The sequence below is a fragment of the Salmo salar genome, chromosome 05, assembly GCF_965601325.2.
Source record: "Salmo salar chromosome 05, fSalSal1, whole genome shotgun sequence".
NCBI lineage: Eukaryota > Metazoa > Chordata > Actinopteri > Salmoniformes > Salmonidae > Salmo > Salmo salar.
Window position 1 is genome coordinate 43,814,279 of NC_138295.1, and position 27,053 is coordinate 43,841,331.

At 41.7% G+C, this 27,053-nt stretch overlaps 1 protein-coding gene across 2 annotated transcripts in view; it reads right to left on the bottom strand.

Moving 5' to 3' along the window:
* The window catches only part of LOC106604958 (AF4/FMR2 family member 2), a 179,281-nt gene that overhangs the window by 56,299 nt on the left and 95,929 nt on the right, over positions 1-27,053 (bottom strand). For both annotated transcript variants that reach the window (XM_014200135.3, XM_082975226.1), the window contains 3 exons: positions 26,988-27,024; positions 26,700-26,754; positions 8,166-8,220 (listed from right to left, as the gene is read on the bottom strand). In XM_014200135.3, coding sequence (XP_014055610.3) covers positions 8,166-8,220; positions 26,700-26,754; positions 26,988-27,024 — 147 coding nt within the window. The remainder of the gene's footprint in view (positions 1-8,165; positions 8,221-26,699; positions 26,755-26,987; positions 27,025-27,053) is intronic.

Sequence of the window (27,053 nt, forward strand, 5' to 3'; positions counted from 1 at the left end):
CTTTTTTTCCACATCATAGTCTGACACCTCACATAGCCTAGCCTATAGGCCTACATCTTTTGATAAGGTTCGTATCACAACTAAAGTGGCCAAATAACTTCTTAAAATTAAGCACATTAATCGCTTTAGAACCGGTGTAGAGCCTAACTGGCATACATAGGTGGCGGTTGAGTTTCAAATGCAACTTTATAATAAAGCATTACATGCATAATAGCATTTGCGGTCACTTTTGAGAATGGTGTTTTCCCTCTAATTGATTGCATTTTGGAACATCAAATCAAATCTTGTTGGTCACATAGACATGGTTAGCAGATGTCATTGCGAGTGTAGCGAAATGCTTGTGCTTCTAGTTCTGACAGTGCAGCAAGTAATCTAACAATTCCACAACAACTACCTAATACACACAAATCTAAGTAAAGGAATATATAAATATATGGATGAGCAATGACAAAACATCATAGGCAAGATGCAATAGATAGTATAAAATACAGTATAAACATATGAGATGAGTAATGCAAGATATGTAAACATCATTAAAGTGGCATTATTAAAGTGACTAGTGTTCCATTTACTAAAGTGGCCAATGATTTTAAGTCTGTATGTAGGCAGCAGCCTCTCTGTGTTAGTGATGGCTGTTTAACAGTCTGATGGCCTTGAGATAGAAGCTGTTTTTCAGTCTCTCGGTCCCAGCTTTGATGCACCTGTACTGACCTCGCCTTTTGAATGGTAGCGGGGTGAACAGGCAGTGGCTCGGGTGGTTGTTGTTCTTGATGATCTTGTTGGCCTTCCTGTGACATTGGGTGCTGTAGCTGTCCTGGAGGGCAGGTAGTTTGCCCCCGGTGATGTGTTGTGCAGATCGAACCACCCTCTGGAGAGCCCTGCGGTTGTGAGCGGTGCAGTTGACATACCAGGTGGTGATACATCCCTTCAGGATGCTCCGAATTATACATCTGTAAAGGTTTGTGAGGGTTTTAGGTGACAAGCCAAATGTATTCAGCCTCCTGAGGTTGAAGAGTCGCTCTTGCGCCTTCTTCACCACACTGTCTGTGTGGGTGGACCATTTCAGTTTCTCTGTAATGTGTACGCCGAGGAACTTAAAACGTTCTACCTTCTCCACTGCTGTCCCTTCAATGTGGATAGGGGGTGCTCCCTCTGCTGTTTCCTGAAGTCCACGATCAGCTCCTTTGTTTTGTTGATGTTGAGTGAGAGGATGTTTTCCTGACACCACACTTTGAGAGCCCTCACCTCCTCCCTGTAGGCTGTCTCGTTGTTGTTGGTAATCAAGCCTACTATGGTTGTGTCGTCTGCAAACTTGATGATTGAGTTGGAGGCGTGCATGGCCATGCATTCATGGGTGAACAGGGAGTACAGGAGGGGGTTGAGCACGCACCCTTGTGGGGCCCCTGTGTTGAGGATCAGCGAAGTGGAGATGTTGTTTCCTACCTTCACCACCTGGGGGCGGCCCGTCAGGAAGTCCAGAACACAATTGCACAGGGCGGGATTGAGACCCAGTGCCTCAAGCTTAATGATGAGCTTGAAGGGTACTATGGTGTTCAATACTGAGCTATAGTCAATGTACAGCATTCTTACATAGATATTCCTCTTGTCCAGATGGGATAGGGCAGTGTGATGTGAGAGGCCCCGGTGCACAACTGAGCAAGGGGACAAGTACATTAGAGTGTCTAGTTTGAGAAACAGATGCCTCACAAGTCCTCAACTGGCAGCTTCATTAAATAGTACCCGCAAAACACCAGTCTCAACGTCAACAGTGAAGAGGCGACTCCGGGACGCTGGCCTTCTAGGCCATCTATCCACGGTTTCTGGTTAAGGTAGGTTTTAATAGTCAGTGGGTACAACATCTCCTATACACTTCCTTATAAATTCACTCACCGAATCAGCGTATACATCAATATTATTCTCTGAAGATACCCGGAACATATCCCAGTCCATGTGATCAAACAATCTTGAAGTGTGGATTCCGATTGGTCAGACCAGCGTTGAATAGTTCTTAGCATGGGTACTTCCTGTTTGAATTTCTGCCTATAGGAAGGGAGGACCAAATTGGATTCGTGGTCAGATTTGCTGAAAGGAGGGCGGGAAGTTAGAGTAGCAGTGATCCAGTGTTTTTCCAGCGCGAGTGCTATTTGTCAATATACTGATATATTATAGGTAGCCTTGTTCTCAAATTTGCTTTGTTAAAATCCCCAGCTACAATAAATGCAGCCTCAGGATACATGGTTTCCAGTTTGCATAAAGTCCAGTGAAGTTCCTTGAGGGCTGTCGTGGTATCGGCTTCAGGGGGGATATACACGGCTGTGACAATAACCAAAGAGAATTCCCTTGGGAGATTATACGGTTGGCATTTGATTGTGAGGAATTCTAGCTCAGGTGAACAAAAGGACTTGAATTCCTTTATATTGTTACAATTACACCATGAGTTGTTAATCATGAAACATACACCCCAGCCCTTCTTCTTCTCGGAGAGATGTTTATTCCTGTCAGCGTGACGCACAAAGAATCCAGGTGGCTGTACCGACTCCGAAAACATATCCCGAGAAAGACATGTTTTCGTGAAACATTGTATGTTACAATCCCTGATGTCTCTCTGGAAAGCAACCCTTGCCCTGATTTCATCGACCTTGTTATCTAGAGACTGGACATTGGCGAGTAATATACTCAGAAGCGGTGGGTGGTGTGCGCACCTCCAAAGTCTAACCAGAAGACCGCTCCGTCTTCCTCTTCACTGGCAGCGTTATTTTGGGTCAGCCTCTGGAAACAGTTTAAATGCCATGGGTGGTTCAGAAAAAGGATCTGCTTCAAGAAAGTCGTATTGCTGGTCGTAGTGCTGGTAAGTTGCTCTGATATCCAATAGTTCTGTATGTAATAGCACATAAGATTTTCGGGGCTAACAATGTAAGAAATAATACATGAAAAAACAAAAAATACTGCAAAGTTTCCTAAGGACTAGAAGCGAGGCAGCCCTCTCTGTCGACACCATTTTCTTAATACCATACATTTGCACTTATAGACTAATGCCGTGTGCGCATTGTTGCGCTTATAATGTGAAGAAATATGCTAATAGTTTATCAACATTTTAAGCTAAACATTCTGATCTCTTGCATGACCTTATTGCTTTTAAAATATTTTTTAAATCGAGTGGTTGTATTAATTCGGGATCTATCGCATCCCACAACTGTCCCACACTATGTAGAATACTAATAGAACAGGTCAACTTTAGTACTATGGGGGATAGTAGATTTACATAGGCTAGTGCTTTTGCTGTTCATTAGGCCTACTTATCTTGTTGGCTGATGAAAAATAAATGTGGACAGTTCTTCTAACATCTTCAATATGCGCCTTGGAATTCGATAAGAAGGATGCGCGCAGTTACATCCCAGATGTGTTTGTCTTCACTAGTAGCGTACTTCGGAGCTGAGATGCCTTTGAGAAGGACACGATCAGGTGACGGGCATTGGCTAATAAGAATTAAGATTTCTGAAAGAGCAATGTGAGTGAGAGTTGCTTCGTAGCACGCAGCCGGGAGAAGGGAATTATTATTTTCCGCCCAAGGGCACAACGGTTGCGGCCAGTGATTTTTTTTGGGGGGGGGGGGGGCATTACCCCACACAAGGGGGTTGCAACCGGGAAATTCGAGGCATTGTAAAATTGTAAAATTGTAAAATTGTGAATTAGAGAGTGATGAGGTGTGTGCAGCCTGTGCAAGAAACATTTTTCAAAACATCATTGGAGTCGCATCATGCAGCCTTAGAATGTATTAAAATCAAAACATACAGTATAGCCCAATGTTTGTATCACAACTAAAGTTGCATAAATAACTCTAAATTAAGCATTTAGGAGGACCTGTTCCTTTGTTAACCACTCAACACAGAATAGCCGCATGTGCGCACTCCCTCGGAAATCGTTTGGAGAAAATACCCTTTCTATTTTATTCATCAATTTTTATTATCTATGCATAGTCACTTTACAAATGATCTCGACTAACCTTTACCCCCTGTATACAGCTTCATTATTGTTGTGTCATTTTCTGGTGTTATATTTTGATGAGATTTCTTTTTACCTTAGTTTATTTAGTAAACATTTCATTAACTCTATTTCTTGAACTGCATTGTTGGTTAAGGTCTTGTAAGTAAGCATTTCATGGTAGGGTACTATTCTCACTATCGTGAGAATGGTGAACTTACTAAATGACTGAGAGTTTGACTGTGATATTAGGTTGCTTCTTGTGTAAATATTTTCCATCTGGATTTTAATGATTTGAGAAAAGGACGGCGGAGTTCTGAGAAAGAGAAGGGAGGGACCTCAACCATTCTGCCATTGTCGCATGTGACAAATAAAAATGTATTTGATTTGATTTGTATTCTTCATACTATAAAATAATTTAAAATAATGCCACAGAATTCTAAGCACATCCTGTCTGCTAAATGAACTAGTGTAGCCCTCATCCATATGGCATAGCCAGATCAGGGCCTAACATAAGGACAACTCTATTCTGTTCATCTGAAATAGACTACATTTTCTTCATATCATGTTTCTTTAGACCTATCTAAAATAAATAATGGATTTATTGTGATGGTGTAGGCTATATTATTTAAATGGTTCTATTAGACTTTTTAAAATCTAGATGTTCCAAATGTTTGCATCAGTGGCTTGTAGGCTATGCGTGGAAGCCAGGAGATGCTAAATGTGTTTATGTAAACTAACAGTCAATTACCATGAGACTGGCAGTTATTTGCTTGACAATCGCCGGCTGACAAAACTTCATGACCGCCACAGCCCTACACCTACTATAGTAGCAGAGAGGCTTTGCATCGAATCAGCATTTCCACATTTAAAGTAGGCTACATGTCCACATACAGAATATAATACTTGTTACATAATACATTAGTAGGAAAGGTCTTACTACTAAGCTATGGATTTCCATAGGATTGATTTGAACCTACATCACTGACACCTGACACTGATTTGAAGCACAGACAGGTGACAGTAGTTTAATACTATGAGGATTGTTTGTTCAGCCCCCCTCCCCTATTTCCCAAATGTATTCCCTATAATAGAACAACAACCCATTGTAACAAACAAATGAACATTAAAGTGTTTCCTCTCCGATGACAGTTCAGTGGAAATCAATTACACATGCAGACAGACACAAGGGACCGTAGCATGCCACTTCACAGTGAATGAAGGGTGCACAGGGAGATGAGTGTCACTGCTACATCTGTAGTCCTGAAAATATGATGTAGCCCACAATGTGGGGGGGAATAATAAAAAAAAAAAACATTGGTGTCAAGTCCTCTTTGAAAGCATATTCATCCGCTTAAATAGTGTTTGAGCAAGGTATAGAAATAAAACCCCTTGATACCGACAAGTAGTGAAGCTGTTGGCCACCACAACCTGTCCCGACTACCACCAAGGCACAGGCAGGCCCACTGCCACACACTGGCCAGGCAGGCTAAGTTTATTGCTGTGACCATTGATCTGTGTACAGTCCATTTATCATTCATGAAAGGAGCCAGTGATCTTCACAGTATATTAGATGAAACAACTCAGATCATCTGTCAACTGCTCTCTTATTGCTGTTTCCCTCTCCACAGGGATTTGGGCTGCTTCCATCCTTCTTCCCCATTCGCAGGTTGCTAGGCAACGCAGCTGGGGGCATGGCTGCTAGTGTGTTTGGCTCGGCGGCGGCGTAGATACGTACTCCGGCAAACTGTTTTAATGACTGCTGGGGCTTTTTTCATGCTTATGAGGTGGCTTTGGGCATTCGTTTCAGGGGTTATGTGTGTGTGGGAAACTCAGAGGGTGGTTATCGCTAAGGAGGAGGAGAAGGGAGAGGGGAGGGATGGGGCTGTGCCGGTGTCATTTTTGTGACTACCATTAAATGTGCCTAAAAAGGCCAGCCATGACCAAGTGCTTATCTGTATCACCAAGAGTAATACAACACAGCTCAAAGCAAGATGTTCATGAAATTGACACAAAAGGAATTCAACAATATTGAAGAATACTTCATTGTGGCAAGCAAGGAGAGTGATGCACTGCTATTGAATTTACTGGTCCATTGCCTGTAGAGAGGACAATATCTTTCCAAAAGTGATGTATGCCACACAGTGATGTATGCCCCCAATTTGTTTTCAACCTGAATATTCAACTGCGGGGTGATTGAGAAGCATTGGCTCTGTTGTGAGATCAGTCTTACAGGGAGGGTAGAAAGGTCTGTTTTAAATTAGCTCATTCTAATACTAGCATTGGATGAAACAGGATTTGAGACAGATGAACAGGACTCTTCACTCACTCATCCGCCTTCAGATTCATCATCTCCATCTCCACTATCTCTTAACAAATTATGTCATTGAACTTCGATACCCCTTGTTAAAATACTATCATTAGTACCCCCCCCCCCCCCCCCCCATCTATGGTGATCAGTCACAGCAGTATCCTATTCATTCTGGGTAGGGGGCTATTTTATCATTAAGAGAGAAAGCCGGCTAACAAATAAAGACACCACTGTTTGTGATGACTAGATTTCTTCTTAATCCACCAGGACATCTGAATGAAAATATGGCTGTTGATTTAGGGGAGAATGTTTTCATTTGGTTGGCCCTTTCACTGCAGTATTTTTTGAAGAAACTGGGCAACAAAACCTTGACTAATTGACCACAGTCCTCAATGATCATCTGTGCTGCTGCAGAACTAAGCAATAGAACGTTCTCACAATTTTGTTAAAAAAAATCCTACAATTCATACACAGCTAGAAAATCTCCAGTGAATTCTGGTAGACAAAGGGGAGAGGGAAGGAAGTGCTTGCATAGAGGAAAAGGAGGAATGCATGAACAAAACTGGGTTGAGGTGTTTCTAGCTGATGAATAGCACCAGGTAGCTGAATAACAGTGAGGTCAGAGGTGCTAGCAGCTCCAGCAGTCCAGGCACAGCAAACCCCCCTGCCCCCTCCTAGCCCCCCTCTCCCATCTGAGAACCACACCCCTACCCCTCAGTGCCAGGTGATTTGTCTGAGGTAGGGCTAGGCTGACCTTTTTATTCTGTCTACTGTCATAACTGCACCAAAGCTGGACTGAGAGCAACACACAAGAACAGGAGAGAAGGAGAGAAGGAGAGGGAAAGGGACAAAAAAAGATCGAGACAGAGTGTGTGTAGAGGGAAATATGGAGAGAAAGAGAGGAGAGAGAGAGAGGGATGAGAGAGCGAAAAAAACGGCAGAGAGCCTGGGCTGATGCTAATTGCTTTAGATACAGCACTATGTGGGCATTGGGAGATAGAAGCAGCAAAATTACTGCTGCAGGTTCTCCCCAGCCCCCTCCTGCTTCTCTGTCAAAAATATATTAATTATACCTCCTCTCTCTACTGCCCTGAGTCACATGTGCTGGAGCATGCTGATCCACTGTGTCTGGCACTCACACTGGGGCTGTGTGTGTGTGTGTGTGTGTGTGTGTGTGTGTGTGTGTGTGTGTGTGTGTGTGTGTGTGTGTGTGTGTGTGTGTGTGTGTGTGTGTGTGTGTGTGTGTGTGTGTGTGTGTGTGTGTGTGTGTGTGTGTGTGTAAGTGTTTGTTTTTCTGTATGTATGTGTGTGGGTGGGGGCGGGGGGGTTAAGCTGGTTGCTTATATAAGGACGGGATGTGTTTTTTGTTTTTATCTGTATTGTTGTGCATGCAGAGGACAGGGGGAGGAGGGGGACCAAGCAGACTAGTGTGTGTTTATTTGTGTACAGACACTGCTGGTGTACTGCAGGCGATGACAGCGTGATAATGTACCATGCACTCATTTGCAGTAAGCCACTTATAAACACACAGAGATGCAAATGAATTTCACACACATACTGTACAGCACGCTACATACACACACACACACACACACTAATATGGGAGTGCAGTGCTGTTGTTAGAGCGATATTAGAGCCCTGTATTCACTGAGTGAGTATTATGGCCTTAGTGTTTAATAACTATTATTAAACTACCAACTGGTCGAAGGTCCTGAATGGATGATAACTATGATCAAAATACAAAAGAAGCACAATGAGAGCCATCTCGAATGAACTAATCCAACAGTTCCTGCTGTGTTATTTTCTGGCTCAGAAAAACATAATATAAAGAGATACAGTATACTGTACATAGAAGGGTGTTGATTCATTTTACCTGTTGATCAGTGTCCTCCTCGTCACTGCTGATCTTCAGGTCATCCTCAAGCATTCTGCAGAAAGACACAGCACCAGTCAGGTCAAATAGACAGCTTCAGGTGACCAATTTGTGTACTAATTTATTCAACAAACTTATACTGAGGTCTCCTTTATCATCCACCTCTCTATTTTGGGATTTTGCTTATGATAGAATATTAATTAAATTAATAACCCTTTAATAACCCTACAACAATTCCCCATATAAAGTCAAAACATATAGTACTGCTGGGGAAAGAACTGGAAAGAACTTTTCTATTATTCAAATCAGTGCATGTATAAAGTATTTTCTTTATTTATTAGGACACTAGCACAATACTTATTGGGATGATGTGTCATTATTTACAGAAGAGCAAAATGCATCTCTCCATAGTGAGGGATGGCATTACTCTACTCTCTGTTATACATACCATCTTTCAATGCAATTCACCATTGAAAAAAAATCCAATCCCTTAGCTTGCTTCGGACTCATAAACTATCAAAAAGTGTTTTCAGAAAGAATGATGTCATCTGACAAATGGTTATGGGGTGTGATGACATCATAGTAAAAACACAAAACCGGGCCAGCAGGCAGGCTAGCAGCGAGCTAGCGCTTAGCAACCTACATTTTTACATAGAGTGGCAGACTGGCCCGGAGTGTCTAACACAACATGGCTGTTAAAAAATAACCTGGGCGGGGAATTTCCCCCTGAGTTAGAACAATAAAAGGAGCTCTATGAGAGAGGGAAATGTGTTTAAAGTTTACTTTTCTATGACCTAAGCTGTCGTGCAGCATCTTAGATTGGGCAGAACTTTGAACAAAACTGCCAGTCATTAACCTGATAATATTTAACAGATGTCAGGGGAAGAAATCTTCGCAACACAAAACCAGGTGGCTGAGGTGGATGCTTCCAGTGGATTTGCACTCAGTTGGAGCCAAACTGGGGGGGTAATGTCTGTATGTACATGCATGTGTGAGTGTGTGTGAGCGTGTGGGTGAGCATGTGTGTGAATTTGAGAGAGAGACACAGAAGAAAAGAGAAAAAGAGAAAGAAAAATAAAGAAAGAGGGAGAAAGAAGAGGGACAAACATGAATAAAGAGTGGACTGTGTGGTCTATTTCATTTTTAACTTCTCTCCAGTCGGTGGGGATAATCCAGCCTTTAATTGGAGGCAAATCAATAGTAGGAAAAAGCACACCTATAAATTCACCTGAACAGTGTACACTGCAGCATCTTACCCACAGCCCTATTCACTCTAGGAGGAGAGGTGTGGTTATACTTTTCACTTTTATGACACCGCAAAAGACGTGTATAAAAACGATACCCTCTTAAAGAAGTCCTGAAGACCCTGTAAACGATGAAAGTAGGTTCGGTGCACATCTGTTTGAAACATTGACAGACCTCCGATCCAAATGAACTGCTTGATACATAATTAGCCCCAGGACATCTCCCTCTGTCAGGAAACCACAGATACGCAGTTGCACCGACATATCAGGACTAACAGGACTTTATAATAAATACCTTTGAGGAGAAATAATAGATATAGACTGTTTCAGCCTGAGAGTGAGACAGTGTTTAATGGCCTAATTGGGGCCTGTGTTTATCACTCTGCTAAATTAACCTTCAAACCACAAGGAGGACAAGGAGTTAAACCGAGTTTTATATTATTTTAACTTGAATATAAACACTTTGGCAGCACAGCTAGAAGCGAGCTCACAGAAATATTCACCTCATTAAAATTGGCACACCATGAGATATAGAGACCCAATCTGCAGTAAGTCTTTTTTTTTATCTCCTTCTTTCCTACTTGGCATTAGTTGAGTGTATGCTTAAGGTTTGACGTTTTGGCAAACATATGTGTTCTTTTACAGCCGCTCAAAGCACCTTGATAAACCTGAGTGAAGCGCAGTCTAATGATTAAAATAGGATTAGAGTCAGCTCTGGTGAAGCCTTGAGAAATAATGTGATTTACAACGTCCTATCTTACTATCAGGACCATTAACATGGAAACAGAATTACCAACCCACACCATGTCTTTTTCACTGAAGCCACCCATGAGTGAGGCTCTTTTGAATTGTGCAGTTGGCACTGGCACTGGTTCGTCCTGTTCCTTTGCTTTTAGAAAAGACAACAGTACAGGAGTGTCTAGAGCAGGGTAGAAGTGTCTCGGGTAGGTCAGGAGTGTCTAGGGCAGGAGAGGGCAAAGGGAGGGTCAGGGAGGGGAAGATTAGTCAGGGCAGCATGGCAGTTCAAGGGGTGAAGGGCGGAGGGGTGATAGGGGGAGAGAAGAGGAGAGGAGGGGTGGGGAGGGGAAAATAGAGATGAGAGGCCGTACAGAGCTGAAGAGGGCAAGCCCAGACTAGAGCAGCACAGCTGGTGGAGTGAAGCAACACAGCAACACACGGTGACAGAGTCTCCTGGCACTAGCCCACTAGAGAGCTAGCATAATGATAGGGAGGGACAAGCACAGGCTGTGATCATTAGCCACCAGCTAACTCCCAATCACTACCTCTGTCTATCTGTCAGCACCCTCAGGGAAAATCTCTCTCCACCCTTCCAGCCTTTCAGAATTCACATATACTGGAGACAAACTATGATAAGTCTTTAAAAATACTACATACTATACAGACAAATGTTCAAGAATTGTTGTGATAAGTAACTATGATACTCTTAATGAACTGGATGCTGGAATTTTGGTATTATATATTATTTTAATGTAAGAGTGCCTATATGGCTTCAAATGTTTTTATTGCATTACCTTATGAAAATCATGTGTGACTTGAGCATGTCTGACTGACATGACAAGCTGTTAAGAAAATAAAAGAAACCACCAAAACACTTTCTCAGTAAATCGTATAAACGTGGTAAATGGAGGTTGTCAGAGACACTACAGAAAAACATTCTAAACATATCTAATCACCAATGTCCTGATGTTGACATTTCTCCTGAACACAAAATTAAACTGTTTGTCACTGAGTGTAGTACATGTCAATGTGTCACTGATACATAATTGCACTCATCAACAAGACCACTCTCTTGGGCACTGCAGTACCCCTTCCTCCCCCTACTGCCCACTGTATTACTGTTATTATTCCCCTGCGTGCTCTCAAGTTATTTTTAAATGGAGCGAAAGGGCTGCTAGATTGGCATTTAAGAGTGACCCTCTGTGTTTGCAGTTTGATGGAAGAGGTCGACTTTGTTAAGCATATAGACCACCGCTTTTTCCCATTTAGCTAGGTGGGCTGGAAGCTCCACAATAGCAACATCTCTCTCCTGTCTATTCTTGAGCGCGAAGGAGGTATGTCACCACTCACCAGGCAGCTGGGGACCATGGGAGGGTGACCCACCCTCCTCAGAGAGCTTCTGGAGGTGGAAGATGGGGAAGGGAGGAGGGTTGTACTGTACACCCGGGGATGTGACACTTCACCGGGGGATGACTGACACCCCTGAGCCTATATCCTTCCACGTCCCTGGTACCTGGTAACTAACTCCATGGTACTGTGCCAGGAGACAGACACATCACCATGATGAGGGGAGGCCATGCGTCATCTCTTGGGCCCAGAGAGAGACAGCATCATCTCAGGGGTATCAGATATGTGTGTGTGTGTGTCAGAGGGGACATACAGTAACTGACTCTAATATCCCCTACAGGGACAGCTCTGTCACTGTCGAGCTGTACTGTCATAGTGAGAGAGATATACATGAAAGAGAGGGTTACATTTAGATGCTATATTCTACTGTTGTATATGTGGGTGGTTGTGATGATGACAGGGTTAATTCTAGGTAATGCAATGGTTGTGGTGATTCCCTGATGCTGTGTTAGACAAGGACAGGAAGGAGAGGCTGAGGGGAGGGGAGATACATTAGGCTTGTTAAGTTCCCCCTTAGAGGCATAAGAGAACATTTCTCCAGCCTTTCCTGTGTACCTACCTATTCTCTATTCCCTCCGGAGCGAAAGCCTGCAAATGCAGTAACTGTGGGGGCCTTAAAACGAGTGTGCTTTTAAATAAGCATTCAATCCATCTCCACGTTATTGTGTCAATCAGTTCTGAGGTACACGGAAATGCACTTGGACAGATGGAAGTAAATAAATATGCTGTGCATTACCCTAGGAGAAGTGTGTATGTTTTTCCATGTGTGTGTTTCCTTGTGTGTGTGTTTGTGTGTGTGTGTGTGTTGAGAGCTCACATGCAAAGTGCCTGTCGTCCGCTGTGCTCCTGTCTCCTGCCCTGAGACGCTGCTTTGTTCCAGATCTGTCACTTAGAGCAGTTGTCTGAGGATCCAGTCAGCTGAGAGAGGGCCATCAACACTCCCAACATCACTACCCATGCCATGTGTGTGTGTGTGTGTGTGTGTGTGTGTGTGTGTGTGTGTGTGTGTGTGTGTGTGTGTGTGTGTGTGTGTGTGTGTGTGTGTGTGTGTGTGTGTGTGTGTTTGTGTGGAGTCTGAAGCATAGGATGCATAGGAATAAGTGAATACGAGATAAAGGGCCACGTAACGAGAGAATACTGTACATGTTTAAATGCATATGGAATGAGACTATTCTGTATTGAAGAAATGACTGTGTATACTATGAACGGGGAACATGAGAGGGAATGAGCTGGAAACAGAGTTCCGGTGAGAGCTACAGGGATCAGAGGGAAAGCATCCTGAATCCCCCTCTCCTCTCCTCTCCACTCCTATACTGGCCTTTGCTGCTCCCTCCTAGTTTTCTGCCAGGACTGCCTCTGATTTATAGTAGGGGTTCTCTCTGGCCCCTCTACACACACACACGCAGGGCCCCAGCCATACTCTGAAGCCCCGCTTTTTCTAAGCGATGGATTATTTAGATTGGCCCTGAGCCATCTACCACTCTAATTTCCGAGAGCTTGAGAGAGAGAGCTGACTGGAGTGTCACATCAAGAGGCTACGTTGACGCTTGTGATGGATGCCTTTCCCTCGTCTCCTCTGCCTGCCTGTGAGGCTCCACTCTGTTCTCTGCATTTATTTCCGCCAAGTAGGAAACATCTGACTACTGCTTTTTTTCAAACTCCCCTGTCTTAGTCGCATATAACAAGCAGTTGCCTCACCATTAAAGGCACTTGAATATATAAAGTTGGTGGTCATGAATTCCCTGCAAATATTTATCTTTAGAGTGATAGTACCAAGAACACATACAGTACGGTAGCATCCAAACAACTTACAGTAGAGAGCTCTACTTACTGTAAGTAACACTCAGGTCCCTCCTCAATACCTTTTTCAATGCTTTTCTGATAGTATGTTCACAGCAATTTTATGTGTGTGTTGTGATGATACTATATTACCTTCATGTGGAAGGACACAGTAAACGCATGGTGAGGGTACAACAAACATTATTGTCCTTCAAATAACATTTCTGAAGAAAAGCATGAAAAGAGTCATTTTTTTCAAAACTCTATTTCACAAGGGGTCTTTGGTTGAACTGTGATTTGAGCAGTGGTTGTTGCCATGGCAGTGTGTGCGTGTGTGCATTTGTGTCTGTGTGTGTGTGTGTTTGTGTAAGTAGTGGCGAGAGGTGGTGGTGGGGAGGGGGGGTTGTGTGACTAGGAGCGCCGGAGGGGGCTGTGATGCAGTTCGGGTCCAAACACAAGGCCTCATTAGAGTCTGGAGCCTCAGCCTTCTGCCTCTTCTGCCATGGCAGCCCTGCAGGCCACATGCAACCTTTCCCAGGCTCTCTCTCTCTCTCTCTCTCTCTCTCTCTCTCTCTCTCTCTCTCTCTCTCTCTCTCTCTCTCTCTCTCTCTCTCTCTCTCTCTCTCTCTCTCTCTCTCTCTCTCTCTCTCTCTCTCTGACTTTATTTAGGCCAGGAGACATTCAGATGGAAGCAAAGAAGGCATGTTTGTTGATTGCTCCTACAGGGTTTGCTTTGTGTTACTTCAGCATGCAGGGATATTGTTTATGATACGTGCTGAATAAAGCATTATCGGTTAAGTATGTTGAGGTTATTGCATACTTTGTGTCCTGGCTCCTCAGTGACCATGAAAACACTGGCACATATGATTGCGTTGTGAGGACAATTACTTCATGATAATGCTACAGTGACCACACTGACAGCTTTGAAACTGACATTTTCAACTTCTCATCATATCAATGATGCCAGAAACTGGTTTCATGACACACTAAACATAAACAATTAATCATGTGAGATCGTCATAACTAAATGTGACCCGTTTCAGGAAGCTAGACGTATGTTGCACATCACTACTTCACAGTAGAGGCATTTGTTTTTGTCAGAAATGCCTTCTGGAACATGTAAACTTTCATGTGCATTAATAACAAAGTTGTATGCCATCTGTAAATACAAATAAAATTGTTAAATTACGAGACTAGTTGGTTTAGCCATGGAAAAAGACAGGAACCTTCCCGCTAGCCATGATTGGCTGAGATAATGGATGGGCTGGACATATCGAGAGATGAGTTCGGATTGGTCTGTCAAGTAGCATGCTTCTGTCTATAACGTGAGCTGATCAGTATGTGTAGATAAGCCTTGCTACCGCAGCTTTTTTGAAAGATATAATGTTAGCCTGGTGAACTGCAAAAGTGTTGCTATTGCTCTCAACAACATCGCTACCCTGAAGTTAGCAGGCGTAATAGACAAAGATCAGTGGGGAAAAGTTGTGATGGACTACTTTCTGCTCACGGTCAGTGTGAACCGGAGTAACTTGACACAACACCAGCCAAACAAGCTGTACAAACAAAACAGAGTTAAAGGGGTTCCAGTCTGCTGTGAAGCATTCATACATGTAGATTACCAGTCAAAAGTTTGGACACACCTACTCATTCAAGGGTTTTTCTTAAAAAAAAAATGTTTTTCTACATTATAGAATAATAGGGAAGACGTCAAAACTATGAAATAACACACGGAATCATGTAGTAAGCAAAAAAGTGTTAAACAAATAAAAGAAAAAGATATATTTAAGATTCTTCAAAGTAGCCACCCTTTGCCTTGATGACAGCTTCGCACACTCATGGCATTCTCTCAACCAGCTTTATGAGGTAGTCACCTGGAATACATTTCAATTAACAGGTGTGCCTTGTTAAAAGTTCATTTGTGGAATTTCTTTCCTTCTCAATGTGTTTGAGCCAATCAGTTGTGTTGTGACAAGGTAGGGGTGGTATACAGAAAATAGTCCTATTTGGTAAAAGACCAAGTCCATATTATGGCAAGAACAGTTCAAATATGCAAAGAGAAACAACAGTCCATCATTACTTTAACAAATGGTCAGTCAATCCCAGAAAATGTCAATAACGTCGAAAGTTTCTTCAAGTGCAGTCGCAAAAACCATCAAGCACTATGATGAAACTGGCTTTCATGAAGACCGCCACAGGAAGGGAAGACCCAGAGTTACCTTTGCTGCAGAGGATAAGTTCGTTAGAGTTACCAGCCTCAGAAATTGCAGCCCAAATAAATTCTTCACGGAGTTCAAAGTAACAGACACATCTCAAGATCAACTGTTCAGAAGAGACTGCGTGAATCAGGCCTTCATCGTCAAATTGCTGATAAGAAACCAATACTACAGGACACCAATAAGAAGAAGAGACATGTTTGGGCCAAGAAATACAAGCAAGGGACATTAGACAGGTGGAAATCTGTACTTTTGTCTGATGAGTCCAACTTTGAGATTTTTGGTACCAACTGCTGTGTCTTTGTGAGATGCAGAGTAGGTGAATGGATGATCTCCACACGTGTGGTTCCCACCGTGAAGCATGAAGGAGGAGGTGGGATGGTGTGTTGGTGCTTTGCTGGTGACACTGTCAGTGATTTATTTAGAATTCAAGGCACACTTAACCAGCATGGCTACCACAGCATTCTGCAGCGATAGACCATCCCATCTGGTTTGCGCTAAGTAGGACTATCATTTGTTTTCAACAGGACAATGACCCAACACACCTCCTGGCTGTGTAAGGGTTATTTGACCAAGAAGGAGAGTGATGGAGTGCAGCATCAGATGACCTGGCCTCCACAATCCCCCGACCTCAACCCAATTGAGATGGTTTGGGATGAGTTGGACTGCAGAGTGAAGGAAAAGCAGCCAACAAGTCCTCAGCATATGTGGGAACTCTTTCAAGACTGTTGGAAAAGCATTCCAGGTGAAGCTGGTTGAGAGAATGCCAAGTGTGTGCAAAGTTGTCATCAAGGCAAAGGGTGTCTACTTAGAAGAATCTCAAATATAAAATATATATTGATTTGTTTAACACTTTTTTGGTTACTACATGATTCCATATGTGTTATTTCATAGTTTTGATATCTTCACTATTATTCTACAATGTAGAAAATAGTACAATAAAGAAAAACCCCTGTGTCCAAACTTTTGACTGGTACTGTAGATGGGTAAGATTCGAGCTACATTTTCAGATAATATACTTACCTAATTTTGTCAGAAAGTTGTTTAATTGCAAGTTAAAACGTACTGTTAGCTAGCTAGTGAATGTGAGCTTGCTGGCACGCTAGATTACGTTATGTGTATGATTGCTAGTTATAGCCTAATGTTAACTAGCTAGATCATATTAAACTTAGTTCATTAGCTTTAGCTACTTGCAGATTCATACTACAGCATTTCATGCATTGTGGCTAGCTATGATAATTAGTTTGTCTTGCTAGTAATATGGGTGGTATTATGGTTCATTGTTTAGCTAGCTAGCTAGATGTTTAAACAAAATACTTAACTTTGCCAGATGATTAAATGACCCATCAAGTTAGCCAGGTGTGTCTGGGGGTGATTACGGCCCTCTATTGTATTGAACATGTGTACATGTCTAGACAACAGTGACACATCCACTTAGCTAGATGTGGCTGCGGGGTGGTTATAGCATTTCTTTCACATTTAGACAAGTGTCTGGTAGAGGTGTGCCGATATGGCCCTACTCGTATTTGTAATGGACAGTTGATAGTCGGATCGGATGATATTCGTGATCGAAAAAAACTGAAGTGTTTTTTTTATATGCCTAAATAGTTGTTGGCAAAATACTGTACCCCCCTGCATGTTCTCACTGCAAAAAAGGTGCAGATTAGGGGCAGCCCGTGTGCGTGTGTGTGTGTGTGTGTGTGTGTGTGTGTGTGTGTGTGTGTGTGTGTGTGTGTGTGTGTGTGTGTCCTCAACTTGCAGTGGGCAGTCAAGTTTGCTGTCACTCAGTCAGAATGCGCATTGCGTTTCATATTTTTTCCATACACTTGCCCCATTTGTTAGATATTATGCGCATTGATAGCTTGATAGCAAACGTCCTCGCCATGTGATTTATCATAGTAGCAGGCAGCAGTAATCTAAATGATCAGACTGAAAAATGCAAGGAAAAGTGATCTTGTTAAATTATGAAGCGAGTGGACAGAGAAATACAGCTTCAGTCTATCCAATCAGAGCAGCAGGATCAAAGTACAGCCCGCTCTTCTCTTTACAGGCAGACTATCCAGTTGAGTTATTTAGACCACGCACATGGCTGACTCAAAGACAGTACAGTATAATTTAGAAATTATATCATTGAAGCATGAGAAACATGCTTGCTGGCACTCACATTTCTTTTAACAAAAAATACTCGAATCATAATTGTATCCAGAAAATTGGCACACCCCTATTTTCTGGGTCAGCATCATCTAATAATTATAAAATATTTATAAATATTTTTATCTGGACACTTTCTATTTTTGATATTGCTACTATGCAAATATGCAAGTAACCATTTTGCTGTAAGGTTTACACCTTCTGTATCCTGTGCACGTGACAAATAAACATAGATTTTACTTGATAGTGTGTGTTTACCAGAGACGGTAACGTTCAGAACAACATGACCTGCACCAAAGTCAGATTAGGATATAGGCCAAGGACTAGATTTAATGGTATTCCTTATTGTTTTTCCTTATTGTAGTCTACTACTTTCACCACTTATAGTCTTGAAATCTTTGGTTGTTTGCTACACTACCTTACTCATTCTGTTTACCACATGGCCTCACATGTGAATCCTTAAAGAGATGGGTAGGGATAAGGCTTAAGAGGGTGTGAACGATGCTGAATAGGTGTAGACAAAGATTTTTGCTACATAAGACCGAATCGAGGTGCTCGGTCAAAAATAAACAGCTTCATGATTTTGGATGATGATCCATATGTACTATGTAAGAAGTCCATGGATCACTGCACTAGGTTAGCTGACAGCTGTCACATACAGACAGGCTACCTCCCTGGAAGACTAGATCTGCTACAAATGAACCCCTCTCTCTCCTAAAATGTTTCATTTTATTTTCCCAGATGCCGTCCTTTTGAAATTCAAAGTGATTCCATTATTCATGATCTCACTTATCTCATCTTAAATCATCTCTGCATTCCTACTTATTTTGTCTTATATGAGCGCACACAGGGACAGAGGTAAGCATTGGAAGTGTAGCTAGGATATAATGTATACATGTTTATACAGAGCAATAAAAGCTCTGAGTACCATAACACAACACAAATTTAACAGCTACCACGGTGTGTTTTAATATAAAAGCTAATACTGCCACTCACTTGTGCTTATACTGCATTTCCTGTGTTAGTAGCAGGGAAAGAAAGAGACACTGCTTGATCTGAAGTCGATGCATTCAGCTCTGCCAGACAAAGCTGGTATTGACACAAATGCTCTTTCCTTGGACTGGTTAAATCATTGAAGACTTCTCCAATAAGAGCAGTGTCATTGAGCGACACAAAAGCAGAATCTTGTGTTCAATAGAGGAAAAAGGCCTACTGTGCAACATTGAAGAGCATTCAAAAAGATAGAACGCTTGCCTTGCAGCAAGAAACATCACTACCCTTTTTATCATTCTCAACTTCTCATTCTCTGAGACTCAAAAAACTACGCTTTTCAGTCATTAATTTGTGTACTCTGTTTATTGTATAAATCCATTTTGATTACCAGTAAACTATCATAATTGTGGTATCTTTCAAGAGGAATTCATGTAATCTACCACAAGACATCTATCTACTGGCCCTTTTGGGTACTTCAGATTATCACAGATGTCTGTAATTATCTTTTGCCCTCTCTCTGGCCTTATCACATGTAAAATAAATTCAATCATTAAATAAGACGACATAAAAAAAATCTGAACAAACCTGTAAATCATTATCCTAAATATAAACAGTCAACTTAGTGAATACCATTGGTGTTTAATATGAGAGTTTCAGCATGAATTATCCTTTATATTTTACTATGTCAATATATTTGTTGTCAATGTTTTGGCGTCAAACTGGTGGCTTTTGTGAAAAAAAATAGTTGGACGAGTTGCAGAGGTAATTGAAAATAATAGCATTGTTGATTAGATGCTTTTTTCATTCATTAGGCTGTTTTCTCTTGAACATATGGTCTATCTACTAGAAACTCATGGACAACATGGACACAGATATACAAAATAATAATATATATATATACAAAATAATAATATATATATATATATAAATACACTGCTCAAAAAAATAAAGGGAACACTTAAACAACACAATGTAACTCCAAGTCAATCACACTTCTGTGAAATCAAACTGTCCACTTAGGAAGCAACACTGATTGACAATACATTTCACATGCTGTTGTGCAAATGGAATAGACAACAGGTGGAAATTATAGGCAATAAGCAAGACACCCCCAATAAAGGAGTGGTTCTGCAGGTGGTAACCACAGACCACTTCTCTGTTCCTATGCTTCCTGGCTGATGTTTTGGTCACTTTTGAATGCTGGCGGTGCTTTCACTCTAGTGGTAGCATGAGACGGAGTCTACAACCCACACAAGTGGCTCAGGTAGTGCAGCTCATCCAGGATGGCACATCAATGCGAGCTGTGGCAAGAAGGTTTGCTGTGTCTGTCAGCGTAGTGTCCAGAGCATGGAGGCGCTACCAGGAGACAGGCCAGTACATCAGGAGATGTGGAGGAGGCCGTAGGAGGGCAACAACCCAGCAGCAGGATCGCTACCTCCGCCTTTGTGCAAGGAGGAGCAGGAGAAGCACTGCCAGAGCCCTGCAAAATGACCTCCAGCAGGCCACAAATGTGCATGTGTCTGCTCAAACGGTCAGAAACATACTCCATGAGGGTGGTATGAGGGCCCGACGTCCACAGGTGGGGGTTGTGCTTACAGCACAACACCGTGCAGGACGTTTGGCATTTGCCAGAGAACACCAAGATTGGCAAATTTGCCACTGGCGCCCTGTGCTCTTCACAGATGAAAGCAGGTTCACACTGAGCACGTGACAGACGTGACAGAGTCTGGAGACGCCGTGGAGAACGTTCTGCTGCCTGCAACATCCTCCAGCATGACCGGTTTGGCGGTGGGTCAGTCATGGTGTGGGGTGGCATTTCTTTGGGGGGCCGCACAGCCCTCCATGTGCTCGCCAGAGGTAGCCTGACTGCCATTAGGTACCGAGATGAGATCCTTAGACCCCTTGTGAGACCATATGCTGGTGCGGTTGGCCCTGGGTTCCTCCTAATGCAAGACAATGCTAGACCTCATGTGGCTGGAGTGTATCAGCAGTTCCTGCAAGAGGAAGGCATTGGACTGGCCCGCCCGTTCCCCAGACCTGAATCCAATTGAGCACATCTGGGACATCATGTCTCGCTCCATCCACCAACGCCACGTTGCACCACAGACTGTCCAGGAGTAGGCGGATGCTTTAGTCCAGGTCTGGGAGGAGATCCCTCAGGAGACCATCCGCCACCTCATCAGGAGCATGCCCAGGAGTTGTAGGGAGGTCATACAGGCACATGGAGGCCACACACACTACTGAGCCTCATTTTGACTTGTTTTAAGGACATTACATCAAAGTTGGATCAGCCTGTAGTGTGGTTTTCCACTTTAATTTTGAGTGTGACTCCAAATCCAGACCTCCATGGGTTGATAAATTGGATTTCCATTGATTATTTTTGTGTGATTTTGTTGTCAGCACATTCAACTATGTAAAGAAAAAAGTATTTAACAAGATTATTTCTTTCATTCAGATCTAGGATGTGTTGTTTAAGTGTTCCCTTTATTTTTTTGAGCAGTATATATATATATATATATATATATATATATATATTTAAAAAATTATTCAAATATAAATTACCAAAGTTACGATATGTTGCCATAGGTTTTCTATTAATTACCAAAATTACTGAAGATTCCGGTAACTTTAGTAAGTTATCGGTAGCTTTGCAACCCTACCGTCAGTATGAAGAGGAAAGAACTGATCCCAGCCATGAAAGCTGCCAGACCGCGTGGGGACATTGCTTACATCCGCAATGACAGGCTCATTGTCCACCCTCCCTCCCAGAAGCCTGAAGGGATGAGAGAGCCAAGCCTATGGGTTTCCCCAGCTTCAACCCCGCAGCACACAAACACACACACCAATTGATTATTGGACTGCTGAATGTATATTTTTTCTCTTGATTTGTTTGCTCTTTTCAGTATTATGTCTATCTCTGATACCCTACCCAGGAAAGGGCTGAAAATAGCCCATATTAATATAAGTAGCCTTAGAAATAAGGTTAATGAAATCAATAACTTGCTAACGTCAGATAACGTTCATATATTAGCCATTTCTGAGACTCACTTAGATAATGAATTTAATGATACAGCAGTAGCAATACAAGGATATAACATCTATAGAAGAGACAGAAATGCTCATGGGGGAGGTGTTGTTGTATATATTCAGAGCCATATCCTGTAATGCTTAGAGCAGATCTTATGTCAAGCCTTTTCTTTTGATGTGTTGCTATAGGCCACTAAGTGCTAACAGTCAGTATCTAAATAATAATGTGTGAAATGCTTGATAATGTATGTGATTTAAACAAAGAGGTCTACTTCCCTGGGGACCTGAATATTGACTGGTTTTCATCAAGTGGGCCGCTCAAGAAGAAGCTTCTTACTGTAACCAGTGCCTGTAATCTGGTTCAGGTTACTAATCAACCTACCAGGGTGTTAACAAACACTACAGGAACAAGATCGTCCACATGTATTGATCACATTTTTACTAATACTGTAGAACTTTGTTCTAAAGCTGTATCCGTAGCCATTGGAAGCAGTGATCATACACAAGATTTTGCTGTGACTCTTATGTGGATGATGTTAAAAAAATATCTGTTGGTCTGATGTGATTAATGAAAAGCATCCAGACGCTGCACCTGGTGCATTTCTGAAATAGCTTTTTCTAATTATTGATAAACATGCGCCTGTTAAGAAACTGACTGTTAGAACTATTAAGGCTCCATGGATTGACGAGGAATTGAAAACTTTATGGTTGAAAGAGATGGGGCAAAAGGAGTGGCTAATAAGTCTGGCTGCACATCTGACTGACTTACTTACTGCAAATTGAAAAATGATGTGACTAAACGCAACAAAAAGAAGAAGAAACTGTATTATGAAGCCAAGATCAATTATATAATGGATGATGGAAAAAACGTTGAGTACTTTAAATTAAATTATAGGCAGAAAGAAAAATTCTAATCCATCTTTGATCGAATCAGATGGCTTATTCATCACAAAAACATTTGATGTTGCCAATTTTTTTTATGATTATTTTATTGGCAAAGTGGGCAAACTTGGGCAGGAAATGCCATCAACGAACAGTGAGCAACTGTATTCACGCATAAAAAAACAAATAATGAAAGAAAAGCAATGCAAGTTTGAATTTTGTAAAGTTAGTGTGGGAGAGGTGGAAAAATTATTGTTATCGATCAATAATGACAAACCTCCTGGCATTGACAACTTAGATGGAAAGCTACTGAGAATGGTGGCTGACTCTATAGGCACTCCTATCTGTCATATTTTTAATCTGAGCCTAGAGGAAGGTCTTTGTCCTCAGGCCTGGAGGGAAGCCAAAGTAATTCCGCTACCCAAGAGTGGTAAAACGGCCTTTACTGGTTCTAACAGCAGACTTATAAGCGTGCTGCCAGCTCTTAGCAAGCTGTTGGAAAAAATTGTGTTTGACCTAACACAATGCTATTTCTCTATAAACAAATTAACAACAGACTTTCAGCATGCTTATAGAGAAGGGCACTCAACAAATACTGCACTGACACACATGACTGATTATTGGTTGAAAGACATTGACAATAAGAAGATTGTGGGAGCTGTACTGTTAGATTTCAGTGCAGCCATTGATATTTACCATAACCTGTTGTTGAAAAACTTGTTTTATGGCTTTTCAACCTCTGCCATATCATGGATTCAGAGCTATCGATCTAATAGAACTCAAAGGGTTTTCTTTAATGGAAGCTTCTCTAATGTCAAACATGTAAAGTGTGGTGTACCGCAGGGCAGCTCTCTAGGCCCTCTACTCTTTTCTATTTTTACCAATGACCTGCCACCGGCATTAAACAAAGCATGTATGTCCACGTATGCTGATGACTCAACCATATATGCATCAGCAACCACAGCTAATGAAGTCACTGAAACCCTTAACAAAGAGTTGCAGTCTGTTTTGGAATGGGTGGCCAGTAATAAATTGGTCCTGAACATCTAAAACTAAGAGCATTGTATTTGGTACAAACCATTCCTTAAGTTCTAGACCTCTAGGCTGTTGAACAAGTTGAGGAGACTAAATTACTTGGAGTTACTTTAGATTGTAAACGGTCATGGTCAAACCGTATAGATTCAATGGTTGTAAAGATGGGGAGAGGTCTGGCCATAATAAAGAGATGCTCTGCTTTTTTGACACCACACTCCAAAAAGAAAGTTCTGCAGGCTCTCGTTATGTCAAATATTGATAATTGTCCAGTCGTGTGGTCCAGTGCTGCAAGGAAAGACCTAGTTAAGCTGCAGCTGCAAATTTTGCGGCAAAGTTTGCTCTTAATTGTAATCAGAGGGCTGATAAACAGTTGAAGTCGGAAGTTTACATACACTTAGGTTGGAGTCATTAAAACTCGTTTTTCAACCACTCCACAAATTTTTTGTTAACCTGTTGGGTCTAGGGGGCAGCATTTGCACGTCTGGATAAAAAAAATGTACCCGATTTAATCTGGTTACTAATCCTACCCAGTAACTAGAATATGCATATACTTATTATATATGGATAGAAAACACTCTAAAGTTTCCAAAACTGTTTGAATGGTGTCTGTGAGTATAACAGAACTCATTTGGCAGGCAAAACCCTGAGACATTTTCTGACAGGAAGTGGATACCTGATGTGTTGTATTGATTTTAAACCTATCCCATTGAAAAACACAGGGGTTTAGGAATATTTTGGCACTTCCTATTGCTTCCACTAGATGTCACCAGCCTTTACAAAGTGTTTTGAGTCTTCTGGAGGGAGATCTGACCGAACAAGAGCCATGGAACGGTGATGTCCCATTAGACACCTGGCGCGCTACTTCATGTTGGGTACCCTCGTTCCAATACGTTATAAAAGGCTATGCATTCGTCCACCTTGAATATTATTCATGTTCTGGTTAAAAAAGGCCCTAATGATTTATGCTATACAACGTTTGACATGTTTGAACGAACGGAAATATATTTTTTCCCCTCGTTCATGACGAGAAGTCCGGCTGGCTTACATCATGTGCTAACGAGACGGAGATTTTTGGACATAAATGATGAGCTTTTTTGAACAAAACTACATTCGTTATGGACCTGTGATACCTGGAAGTGACATCTGATGAAGAGAATCAAAGGTAATGGATTATTTACATAGTATTTTCGATTTTAGATCTCCCCAACATGACGTCTAGTCTGTATCGCAACGCGTATTTTTCTGGGCACAGTGCTCAGATTATTGCAAAGTGTGATTTCCCAGTAAGGTTATTTTTAAATCTGGCAAGTTGATTGCGTTCAAAAGATGTAAATCTATAATTCTTTAAATGACAATATAATATTTTACCAATGTTTTCTAATTTTAATTATTTAATTTGTGACGCTGACTTGACTGCCGGTTATTGGAGGGAAACGATTTCCTCAACATCAATGCCATAGTAAAACGCTGTTTTTGTATATAAATATGAACTTGATAGAACTAAAAATGCATGCATTGTCTAACATAATGTCCTAGGAGTGTCATCTGATGGAGATTGTAAAAGGTTAGTGTATCATTTTAGCTGGTTTTATGGTTTTGGTGACCCTGTCTTTGACTTGACAAAACATTACACACAACTCTTGTAAATGTACTGTCCTAACATACTCTAAATTTATGCTTTCGCCGTAAAACCTTTTTGAAATCGTAAAACGTGGTTAGATTAAGGAGATGTTTATCTTTCAAATGGTGTAACATAGTTGTATTTTTGAAAAATTTGAATTTTGACATTTATTTGGATTCAAATTTGCCGCTCTTGAAATGCACCTGCTGTTGATGGAGTGCACCACAGGTGGCACGCTAGCGTCCCACCTAGCCCCAAGAGGTTAACAAACTATAGTTTTGGCAAGTTGGTTAGAACATCTACTTTGTGCATGACACAAGTCATTTTTTCCAACAATTGTTTACAGACATATTATTTCACTTAGAATTCACTGTATCACAATTCCAGTGGGTCAAAAGTTTACATACACTAAGTTGACTGTGCCTTTAAACAGCTTGGAAATTTCCAGAAAATGATGTCATGGATTTAGAAGCTTCTGATAGGCTAATTGACATCATTTGAGTCAATTGGAGGTGTACCTGTGGATGTAGTTCAAGGCCTACCTTCAAACTCAGTGCCTATTTGCTTGACATCATGGGAAAATCAAAAGAAATCAGCCAAGACCTCAGAAAAAAACTTCTGACTTAAACTGTAAATACTATGCATGCCAGTCTCTCTTGGCTAAGAGTTGAGGAGAGACTGACTGTATCACTTCTTCTTTTTATAACAAACATTCATGTGTTGAAAATCCCAAATTGTTTGCCTAGTCAACTTACACACAGCTCTGACACACACACACTTATCCCACCAGACATGCCACTAGGTGTCTTTTCACAGTCCCCAAATCCAGAACAAATTCAAGAAAGCGTACAGTATTATATAGAACCCTAATTGCATGGAACTTCCTTCCATCTCATATTGCTCAAATAAACAGAAAATCAGGTTTCAAAAAACAGATAAAGCAACACCACACGGCACAACGCCTTTCCCCTATTTGACCTAGAGAGTATGTGTGTATGCATTGATATGTAGGCTACATTTGCCTGTAGTTTGAGCTGTTCTTGATGTCATTCTGTATTATGTTTCATGTTTTGTGTGGACTCCAGGAAGAGTAGCTTCTGCTTTTGCAATAGCTAATGGGGATCCTAATAAAATACCAAAAATACCTCACTAGGCCTGTGTTTGACACTAACTAAACTGAGTGTAGGCCAGGTCTTGCGTGACTAGGGAGACAGGCAGTGTTGTCAGTGCTGTGCTGTTGAGGAGTGCAGGGTGGCACGGGAGAGGCCAAGGAGGGTACGGGTTAACAGAGAGAGAGAATGCCAACTGCTCTGTTTGTTTGTGATGAACACTCCTCTCAGCTGGGAATTCTGCAAGGACTTGTTTTGCAAGGGAACAAAGCTGAAACCATGGCGGCATTTATCCCTGAGGCTTTTTCAAAATAATTAATCAAATGAATACTCACGACTTCTGTGGTACAGACTTGGTTGCAGGCTTGTTACCGGGAACATTGCACCGCTCTGCGAAATAATTTCCATTTAAATGTCAGAGTGCTGGTTTTGATTAAACCCTGACCAACAGCTAGCTTATTATCAATTTAGCTTTTGTTGCAATATGTCACACAGCATAAAATGTTTCCCTAAATGGACAGGGCTCCAGTTGTTGCATGGCAAATTGGCCTTCAATCTATTAACATCATTTTAGACTGATTAAATCGAAATGTGTGTGTAGGAAAAATGTAAAGCAGACTTACTTTGTCCAGCGTATCCTGAGGGTAAGTGTTGTGACTCCTGAGCAGAGAGAGAGAGAGCGAGAGAGA